Below are 11,707 nucleotides of genomic sequence, written 5' to 3' on the forward strand. Positions count from 1 at the left end.
TTAACACAAGAAGGAGTCACATTATGTGTTCACCACCGTTGTAACTAAATACAAATTAAGACTAGTCTCATATTTGTCAGGGTTAGAAGTGGTCATGTTGGAGAAACTGATAACAAGCACCTTGAAAAGATGTTTGATGAGAATGACATTTCCAGTGAATTCTCTTACTCTAGAACTCCATGGAAAAAATGGAACAATAGAAAGTATGAACATAATTGTGCTTGAAATTGTCAAAATCATGATCAATGAAATCTACATGACTAAGCACTTCTGAGCAGAGATTGCAATACATTGAGAACAAAGTCTTGATAAGATCTAGTCCAAGTGAGATCTTATAATAATTGTGGAAGAATAAGAAGCACGACTCTTTTTACTTTCATTCTTTTATATGCTCTTGAATAATAATTGTGGATTCTTTTATAATTGTTCCATCTGCTTAAAAATGAATCCTGGGACGTGATGCGTTAGCCTAGTGAAGCTCTCAAATACCAGAAAACATCCATGATCAGAATATGCTCTTGAAATGTCTTTATCTTAAGAATCCACCTCATCAAATAAAGTTTTAAACTGATATAAATTTATTTGTGTGCCTGAATCTTGTCGTTTATTGGATAAATTCTTATAATCAATTAAGATATTTGGGAAACAGTTTTATTGGGAATAATGATATTTGGCACGCCTTTTCATTATCTCCCTGTCCACTCAGTATCATCATCTTCTTCTAAACATATGTCTTGAATACAATAGTAATAATTAATATTCATCTCCATTCCTTAATTATTTTGTGTGTCTTGAGAATGATTGTCCTCTGAACTAAATCGTTTCTCTTATCTGTTACGTCTTCTCTCTTCTATTTATACCTTGCTTGTTCGCATTCACTTTCCTCATCTGCATTTGCAACTCTCCCTTAACAACTTCTTTCTCTCTCGTGTCCATTCACTTGTACTCTCCTTCTCCATATGGCCACCAAAACGTTTCTTTAGGGTGTGACAAACACCACTAATACTTAACACACACAAATAAAACATACACACAATATTGTTCAAGAGTTGAGTCCGGAGATAAAAATCCGGCCTCATTTTTAACATGGATAGGGATGCCTTTCTGCCGAAGAGAAATGCTGCTGAAGAAAGATGCCGAATAATTGAATAATTGGTGCGACAATATTTCAAAATTCGATAGATACAAAAGACATACTTGAGCTTCCATAAGGTTAGTGATGATGGATGTAGTGAACTGAACACTACCCTTAAAAAGTATGCAGTTAATTGATCTTGGCATCATTTTGTGATCAGATTCTATATCTAATTGCTTGTATTATCATTTCTTTCTGCTTTCTGCATTTTCTCCTTGTATTTCAGAAACTCGGGATCTGTTATTTGATACACCCCTAACATTCTGTTATTTTCATTGATATATCATATAGTCAAGTTTTCCGTCGCTGAATGAGTGAAAGTAAGAAGCAATAACATGTACTCATGAGTGTACATTCTGATTTTCTCTACCGATACTAACTATTTTGCATATCAAATTCAGTTACAACTACAAATCATGAAGAAACAACTGATTACTTCATGAAGAAGCAACCGGTTGCTTCATCTAAGCCGCATAGACACTACACTCTATACTTTCATCTCCATTTAACTCTCCATCGAGTGGACCTTGCAATTTATTAACAGCAAAGGATAACTTGGTGGGACTTTGTTGAGTATCTTGTTTGACCAATAACTCCTTGAGGCCATGTTTATCAGAACTCATGAACGCCCCTACTGCTCCGAGAAATCCTTCATGCCGTAAGAACATTGCTTTCGCTTCGCCTTTAGACCTAAAAAAGTACACAACAGATTCATTAGTTATGAAGCGCTAAATTGGCAGTTGGATGGAGGGTTTATTTATCTTGTCGCTTACCAGAAATTAACAGCAACAGATAGTGTATCCATTGTAAAAGGATGCCTCCGAATAAAAAATCCGCCAAAGAAAATCCTCTTGAGCCCGAATCGAAGGGCATTTAAGTAAGAGATCTGAAAGCAATCAACAAAAGGAAACAAATAAGAGCCGAAATCCATTTCCAGGCTGAAAGTGAGACACATAGCAAATGAGTTTCTTTGATGCAGAGTGGGGTCCATCTAACTCCAAATTCACAGTACAAAACTGACCTGTCCAATATTATTTGAGATCATTCTTAGAAGAGAACGAGCAATATCTTCGGGTTTGTAATCTTCACGGTCCTTATTATCAGACATTGCCTTTCCAAAACTAGAGGCTATTGCTGTTGATGAAAGACCAATCTGTTATCAATCAAAGAAAGTATATATCAGCAAAACGAATGTCAAAGAATCCTACTTTCTAAATTGATAACAAAAGAGTAATTGTATCATCATATAGGAAAAAGGGCATACATTTTCACTAGACATACCTTCGAATAGTCCATTCCACCATAAATATCTCCGACGAGCATATCTACTGCTCTGTTGTTGCCCTGATAACTTAATTCCAGTAACTCATCGAAACTGAACCACAAAAAACATTGATGTCAATCCTACGAGTCTATATAGAAGAACCGATAATGAATATGTCGTCAAAATAAATAAGTAAATAAATAACCTCTTGCAATTAGTTAAAAGCTTTCCTAAACCCCAGAAAGTGCCTCCACCTATACTCGTTCCACTAACTCGCTCAAACTTTCCGTCTCCTTCTACCTATATGAATTGAAAACTAAGATTTTTTAAGTTTTTAAAAAAGAGAAAATTTCGAAATTGGAAGGATATAGAAATTATGTATCTTGTATGATAAAAACCTTTATCATGCCAACACCAGAACCGATATTAACGAGCAGATAGGGATACAGGTCATTTTGGTCAATCTGCATAAATTGTCTTTGATCACCCATATAGGTAAAGGCTTCTCGGTCAACTACCTATAAAAAGAAGAGTGAAAAAAAAATTAGATCTTGTGTCGTGAAATTCTCAGGGTGCATAAGACAGAAGACTCAAACAACTACCAAATCTCATAACTCATAAGGACTATTTTGGCCATAAAACTAATTGATATGGGATCTCAACATATATGCTAAACTTTTGCGGTATCGAAGATTATTTATTGAATGAATAATTGAAAATATCAATATGACTCATATAATAACTTCAATTCAATATTTAAAGATGGGAAATTATTAACTTTATGATGATAAAATAGCAGAATTTGGATCCTACCTCGAGAAGAAAATTTGCTCCTGCGACAAGGCAATCCATTTCATCTTCCTTGTCAAGAGTTATCCCTAGCCTTTCCTTGAATAAGTCTGCATATTTGTATGGTCCACCACCTGTGGCCTTCGCAATAATAGTTTTCATTATTTGTATGGTCCTAAATGCCTCGAGACTAAATATATATTATATTTTGTTGAATGAAACATGTTTATTTGAAATGTGTCTCCAAGCTTCTGTAAGTTTTTACCTTCTGACTATTAACTTAACACACTTTTGATTTTAACTAAGATTCATGTTGTCAGTAGTGTGCAATAGTGAAATAGCATAGTGGTGAGTGGTAGGATTAAGCGCGGCACTTTTGGCCTGCGAGCTGCCTTCAGCAATGGGGGTTGTTACAGCCACTTAGTGCCTCCCCAAACCTCTATCGCATCCTCTATTATGGTTTTAGGGATAAAGTCCTCAAATCCTTTTTTAAACCGTTGTCTTTTTAAAGGGTGTAAATTTAAATCCGAGAACCCTTTTAAGGGTAATGTTCTATTCTTCATTCTGTTATGTTGTTGCTCACAAACAATTACTTGGTTCTTCTAATTACTTGGTTCTTCTCTGCTCAAGTTTTATTGCAATAGGGACTATCCCGCTATCTACTATACCGCTATAGCATTTTAGGGAGTCGGTGCTACACAACACTTTCTGAGATTAACAACATAGATTCCAGGAATATATGTACTCCATCCAAGAGACAAACTCAATATGTAAGGTATAGGAATTGTTTTGAAGCATAGCAGAGAACTCAAGTTGGTCAATAATTTAGACAAAATCTGATATATTTTCTCAAATCACCTATCTGCTCAAGCATAGGGGAAATAGGAACAAACAGTTCATAATATAAAAAGTTCAAAGTTTTTCAATTTTATTTACCTTAATAGATATTTGCTGATTTCCAGGATTTTCTTGCTGCTGGAAACCTGATTTTATCACTAGTTACAATCAATTGAAGGAGATAGCAGAACAATAGAGTGCAATATCACGAGTTTCAATAATGTAGAAACCAAATTTTGTACACACCTCCAAGATGAAGTTTCATGGTCTTGATAAAATCTATACAATCATTTATCTTGCTTGTTTCAAACTTCTTGAAATTGAGCCTTCCTTTAAGAACAGGATGATTCCTATTGCCTTTGGATTTCTCTGAAGTTTTTCTAGAAGATATCTCCGCCTCACCGTCCACAAAACTATCATCGTCTTTTGTGAAGTATACTAGTTTGCAAAGGGATCCTGTGAACAGATAGACAGCATTACTCAACCATACAACATCGACTTGTAAGGTGAAGAATCCCCTGAATACATCCCCTCACGCACAAAGACTAAACATCGAGAGCACAACGCAAACAGCTTGATAACAGGTTGTCTGATATCTTAGATTGACTCTATTATCATATTAGAATTTAGATTGGACTTAACTCAAACCCGCTAAATCGGCTTATTAAGTGAGGATCTCTCTCATTTATAAACATTATTTCAAGTCATATAACGCATTGTTATCAAATATCCGCCATGGGAGCGCAATGGCGGAAATACACAGCCATTTTTGGGCTCGCAGTAATGGTAAATATCGGCCGATATTATGGATTTTTCTGCCATAATCTGCTATAACGGCGCTGCAAAACGGCTAATATGGCAGGATTTTGGCTCTCTGCCATGGATGACATCCGCCATCAACATTACTGACACGGACACAGTCATGACACAGACAGACACTTCTTTTTTTCAGAAGTGTCAGTGCTACGTAGATTAGTATTAGTAACGGTTTGACTTAATTATATCTTTTGTTATGATATAACCTATACATAAACACTTAACAATAATTAATTATGCTATTAGCAATTAATTAAGTAGTTAATCCAAATAAAGTCTTCATAAGTGTTTAAATAAGTGGTTGACCTAAACACAACCTAATTATTCAAACAGCAAGATGAACTAAAACTAAAAAATCACCAAAATTGATCAGAAGATTGCAAATATAACTCAATTCAATCAATGAAATCAAATCAAGCATTACCAGAAGTGAAAATCAAATCAACATTAAAATTGAACAAAGAAAAAGTGAAAAATACCTCCAATATCCAAAGCAAGATGATAAACGTCAGTTGATGAAGGGTTAGGATCGGAATTCGGTTGAATTCGAAACTGTGTAGAATTCATTTTGTTGTTGTGAATTGTGAGAGTTAAATTACCTATGTATATGATTCATGAAAGTGTTATTTATAATGAAATGATAGAGAGAAAAAAAGAACATGTGGGTTAGTTGGTAGTAGCTGTATGTATACGACTGAGTTCATGTATAATAATAATAATGTTATAATAATAATAACATGATTCACACATTTGTTATTATCATCTCTATCTATCTCTCTATCTATAATATAATCTATAACAAACTGAGAAAGGAACTTGACGATGCTTTTCGTTTGAAGATTCGTTTTTAGGAGACAAGACAAAGGGTAGGTTTTAAGATTATTGTTTTACTTTTTTTTTTTTTTTTTATGTTTGATAATTTATTTTAAATATTTGTTTTTTTATTTATTTTTTAAATATAAGAAAATAGATGATGCACTGATAGTATAAAATTATACCGTCAAACAATCACGGATATATATCTCATAAAATTATGCTGTTTTTTTAAATTACTGAGATGGCATACCAGAATAATATATTTTTATTGGATGATAGTGTAAATTTTTTGTACATGATTACTTGTCATCATATGGAAAATTGTTTGGACGGAAATGTAGTCCCTTGTATTGTTGTTGTGTACTATTGAAAACATTTTCATTAGTAAAATTTTAAGAAGACGTCTATTTTACGGCTTTAATCTATAATATAAGAAAAGTTGTTGCTCTGCAAATCACCAAAATACTCTTTTATTATAAGACGTCTATTTTGTTGATTTTTTCCAACTCACTTTTTACTTTTCAACCTATTTTTCACTTTTCACATTTTTATTTTTCACTTTCCAACTCACTTTTCACTTTTTCACTTTTTCACTTTTTATTACTTTATTATTATTATTTTAATTAAATAATTAATAAAAATATTCTAATAAATTACTTTTTAATAAAAATATTATTATGATATTTTAAATGATTGTTAATTTACATTTAAAATAATATTTACCATGATCATTACCATGATCATGCTAATGGGAGGATATGGATCATGTGGGATGATATGAAAGTTGATATTAGGATTGTAAAAACCACCTCACAAATGATACATTGTGGAGTCTATGATATCAATGGCATTTTCCAGAACTGGATGACTGCTATCTATGCATTCAATCAGCTTGATCAAAGGAGGATCTTATGGAAGGATTTAGAGCTTATGCATAATAGTCAATAGGGCCCTTGGTTCCTTATTGGGGACTTCAATAATGTGATCAATTCTATGGATAGAGTTGGGGGTAATCTTGTGACTGAGGCTGAATATACTGATCTTCAACTCTTAATGAATTCTGCAGGGCTTTATGAGAAAGATAGTGTTGGTGACTACTTTACTTGGACAAACAAGCACACTGTTGGTACTATATACTCAAGGATTGATCATGTCCTTGGTAACATTGATTGGCTTCAGAATAACATTGATGTTTCTCTTGAAATTCTGCACCCTAGTGTTTCAGATCATAGCCTTGTTTGCCTGAATGACCATGTTACTCATACCAGACAGAAGACTCACTTCATCTTCACTAATAGTGTGGTTAAGGTGGAAGGGTACCATGATGTTGTTACTGCAAGCTAGAACAAACCAATTCAGGGAAGACCTATGTCTAAACTTTGGTATAAATTGATGAGATTGCAGGCCCCTTTAAGAAGATTGAGTAAGCAATTCTCTCATATCACCAAGTCCATTGCTCAGGCCATAACTGATTTGTTGCAGGCACAGGAGAATCTCATTGTGGACAGAATGAACATTGATAAGATTGAGAAAGTCAAAAGGATCACTGAATCTCTTATTCATTGGCAGGATTTGAATATTCAGATTTTGAGGCAAAAAGCAAAAATTGAATGGTTGAGAGAGGGTGACTCAAATTCTGCATACTTCCATGCTGCTCTAAAAACTAAGAATCATAGTACCAATCTCAACATCCTGTATAAGGATGATGGTACCTCTGTCACTCATCAAGATGCTATTGCTCAAGAGGTTTGTGAGTACTATAGGACTTTGATGGGAACCAAGGAGAACAATATCAAGATGATTGATATCACTGCTATGAGGAAAGGACCCCAACTGTATATGATGTAGAGAGGCAGTCTCATTGCTCTAGTCACTGTTGAGGAAATCAGAAAAGCTTTAAATGGTATTTGAGACCTCAAAAGCCTTGGTGTAGATGGATATGGTGCCAATTTTTTTAAGACTAGTTGGGGCATTATTGAACATGATCTGGTAACTGCAGTAGAGGAATTTTGTGTTAACAATGTGATCTTTAGAGCTTTTAATGAGACTGTGGTAACTTTGATTCCTAAACACAGTGTTGCCAAAACTATAAAAAATTTCAGACCTATTGCTGGGTGTTCTACATTCTATAAGGTGATTTCTAAAATACTCACAGCAAGATTTGGAGTTGTTCTGGGAACTATTATCAGCAAGTCTCAAGCAGCCTTTGTTCCAGGCCAAAAAATTCACAATCATATTCTACTGGCAGCTGAATTGATCAAAGGGTACACTAGGAAGAATGGCACTCCCCGTTGTATGATTCAGATAGATCTCCAAAAGGCATACGATATGGTGGATTGGGGGTCTTTAGAAAGCATCTTGCTGGAGGTAGGCTTGCCCAGACAGTTTGTGGGGTGGATTATGACAACTGTGACCACTGTTTCCTATAGTTTCAAGATTAATGGGGTTTATACTGATAGAATGAAGGCTAGAAGGGGTGTTAGACAAGGGGATCCCTTGTCCCCTCTTCTATTTGTTATCACCATGGAATATCTTAACATGTTACTTTCTCAAATGCAGGAAAATGCCAATTTTCATCATCATTCTAAATGAAAGAGGATTAAGCGCACTAACCTCACATTTGCTGATGACTTATTACTATTTTCCAGAGGAGACCATGGATCTGTTGATTTGCTGCAACAAACTCTCCACATCTTCCTTGATTCCACAGGTTTGAAAGTTAATCCCTCCCAAAGCATAATCTTTTTTGGTGGAGTTCCTAGTCATGACAAAGAGACCATTCTTCGAATGACTTCCTATTAGGAAGGGTCCCTTCCTTTTAGGTATTTAGGGGTGCCACTCACTAGTAAGAATCTTAATGTGAACCATTATATGCCTCTTGTGGATAAGTTGCTGAGCAGGATCAACCATTGGAGTGCAAGACTACTGAGTTATGCTGGAAGGCTGCAGCTCATCAAGAGTGTGCTGAATGCTATCTCCTCCTACTGGATGCAATGTTTTATTTTCCCTAAAACTGTTTTAAAGAGAATAGATGCATTGTGCAGAACGTTTCTGTGGACAGGTAGCAGCACCACCAGCAGGAAAAGTCCAATTGCATGGGAGAGGATTTGTAAACCAAAGATAAAAGGAGACCTTGGTACTGTGGATATGGAGCTGTGGAATCGTATCTTTTTTCTTAAATTGCTGTGGAATATCTATGCTAAGACGGAAAGCCTTTGGGTGCAATGGATCCATGCATACTATCTCAAGCATGATCATGTGATGGATAGGGCAGTTAAAACTTCTGATTCAGGGGTGTTCAAAGCCATCCTAAAGCAAAGAATTCTGGTGCAACAGTGGCATAATGAGTGGTTGACTATGGTGCAAACACATAAGTTTAATGGGAGGAAATTCTACAATTTGTTGCAGATGGATTGCCCTAGTGTGGAGTGGTATAATCTGGTGTTCCACAACAAAGCTAGGCCTAGAGCGGTGTTCACGCTTTGGATGCTTTGTCATGGGAAATTGCCTACACGCATGAGACTGCATCGTTGGGGTATGGTACAAACGACTTCCTGTGGTTTTTGTGACAAAGATGAGACCATTGATCATTTATTCTTTGAGTATGTTATTCTGAAATGAATATGGCAAAGAGTCCTAAACTGGTTGCGGTTTCAGCATGAGCCTGGCAGTTGGACACATGAGATGAACTGGTTTTTGCTGCACTATCGGGGTAAAGGGTGGAAAGCTGATTTGATACGTTTGGCCTTAGCGGAAACAGTGTACGAGGTATGGCAGTACCGAAATGAGAGATGTTTTGGCCATAGTGTAAATAATAGCGATGTAGAGGGGAAAATTATCAATGGTATAGTTTATAGAGGGTGGACTAGTCCTAAGCTTAAGCCACATATAGCTAACCTTTTAATGCCTTAATTTACGTTTGTTTCTCTTGTCTTTTTGAGGGCTGGATCCTAGCGATCGCCTTGTATCATTCCTGTTTTTGAATTAATACATTTTTTTATTAAAAAAATTTTTAATTTTTAAAAATTAACTTTAATAATTGAATACTAATAAAGAAAATATATAATTTGAAATAATTTTTATTTTAAGATACAATAATTTTTAAGAAAACAATAATAATTTTAATTTAAAAAAAAATATTTCAATTAAAATGAATTTAAAAATATACTTGAAAATGTGTGTTATTGGATAAAATACAAAAATGTGTGTCACTTATCATTAAGTTTAGTTTATATGATTTAAAATATTATTATATTAATATATGTCATTATGAAGTGTATACAATAAAAATATTGTTTGCACAATTAAATATTACAAAAATTATTTGTTATTGATTATATTTCACAAGGAGTATATGTTATCAATGTGTGTATATATATATATATATATATATATATATATATATATATATATATATATATATATATATATATATATATATATATATATATATATATATATATATATATATATATATATATATATATATACACACACACATATACGGGAAAAAGTGTATTACTTATTCAATTGTAGCATATTACTATTATTTATAGTCAAATTCTATTGATTCAGATATTTTGTAAATGATAACTAAACAAAAATAATATTTTTATATGGAAAAAAATTTATTATTGATCTAAATATTTTTATATACGAAAAATTGAATTTATGATAAAAAAAATTATTCAAAAGGCTATACGGGAAAAAAAACTATTATTGATATAAATATTTTTATGTAAACAATTCTAAACATAAATAATATTTGTATATGGGAAAAATATATTAATTATTTAATATTTTTATATATGAAAAGTGGTATTTATGATCCAAAAAAAATTTATTCAAAAAAGAGATACGGGAAAAAAACTATTATTGATCTAAATATTTTTATATATGAAAATGATATTTATGATAAATTTTTATTCAAAAAACGTATACGGGAAAAAAAACTATTATTGATCTAAATATGTTTATATACGAAAATTTACAATTGATTTGGATATTTTTGTAAATGATACCTAAACATAAATAATATATGTATATGGGAAAAATCTATTAATGATCTAAATATTTTTAAATATGAAAATTGGTAATTGCGATCCAAAATATTTTGATTAAAAAATGGTATATGAGAAAAAAATATTTTTTTATATACGAAAATTTATTATTTATCCAGATTTTTTTTCTAAATGACACCTGAACATAAATAATATTTGTTTACGGGAAAAAATCTATTAATGATCTAAATATTTTTATATACGAAAAATGGTAGTTATGATCCAAAAATTTTGATTTTGATTTAAAATAAATATATTATGTAAACAAATGTGCATACCAAACCAGAACCCGTGTGTATGCACGGGTTTGTTACTAGTTGAACTATATGGTATTTTGCTATTACGCCCAATGAGCTATCAAGTGTAAGCTCTTCGCACTTATTATGATGGAAGCTGTAATAATGTGGTTTAAAATCCTTTTATGGGAGAGTATAAATTCGTGAAAGTACCTGGGTGACATTTTTATTGTCCAATTTATTGTCCGAAAGCGGCAACCCATAACTATGGTCGTGTTTTGTGGGGTCACTCAGAAAAAGAAAGAAATCGTGCATGAGTACATTAATCGTTTCACAAAAGTGGCACCAGTATTAGGGGGTATAACTTAAATGTTGAATGTTTAAGAAAGGGTTGAGGTCGAATTGCATGTTCCAGGAAAACCCGGGGCTTGAGGGAGCTTGTAATTTAAGTGATTTTTTTTTGAATAAGGAATAACTCTATCAATTACGAAGAGGAACTCCTAGCTAAAGAGGGAAATATAGGTTGACGACCAAGGAACTTTAATATGGTCGGCACCTGAAAGAGGCATAGTCGCCGTATAGAATACATGGATCACGAACCCCAATCCAGGTTCTCAACCTACTCTCCTTTGAACACTTCGAAGGAAAAAATCAAGAAAGAGTGTGCTAACGCCGAGTTTAAGTAAAAGAATCTTCCAAGATGGATAAGTCTGAATATTGCCATTTCCACAAAAGTCACAACCATAAAATCTAT

At 33.3% G+C, this 11,707-nt stretch overlaps 2 protein-coding genes across 2 annotated transcripts; one reads left to right on the forward strand and one right to left on the reverse strand.

The window, feature by feature from the left end:
• Positions 1-1,281: 1,281 nt before the first annotated feature.
• On the reverse strand, positions 1,282-5,659 carry LOC131641575 (pantothenate kinase 1-like). The gene is made up of 10 exons (XM_058911876.1): positions 5,321-5,659; positions 4,272-4,481; positions 4,125-4,171; positions 3,213-3,329; positions 2,798-2,917; positions 2,605-2,699; positions 2,417-2,510; positions 2,157-2,288; positions 1,909-2,021; positions 1,282-1,825 (listed from the first exon to the last, which is right to left on the reverse strand). The coding sequence occupies exons 1-10, from the start codon at positions 5,406-5,408 to the stop codon at positions 1,600-1,602; spliced, it is 1,242 nt and encodes a 413-aa protein (XP_058767859.1). The 5' UTR covers positions 5,409-5,659; the 3' UTR covers positions 1,282-1,599.
• Positions 5,660-8,313: 2,654 nt separating this feature from the next.
• Positions 8,314-9,569, forward strand: LOC131641583 (uncharacterized). Its single transcript, XM_058911885.1, has 3 exons — positions 8,314-8,367; positions 8,460-9,197; positions 9,315-9,569. Exons 1-3 carry the CDS (start codon positions 8,314-8,316, stop codon positions 9,567-9,569), a joined length of 1,047 nt encoding a protein of 348 aa, XP_058767868.1.
• The last annotated feature ends 2,138 nt before the right edge of the window (positions 9,570-11,707 follow it).

This window comes from Vicia villosa, unplaced genomic scaffold (genome assembly GCF_029867415.1).
Source record: "Vicia villosa cultivar HV-30 ecotype Madison, WI unplaced genomic scaffold, Vvil1.0 ctg.003865F_1_1, whole genome shotgun sequence".
NCBI lineage: Eukaryota > Viridiplantae > Streptophyta > Magnoliopsida > Fabales > Fabaceae > Vicia > Vicia villosa.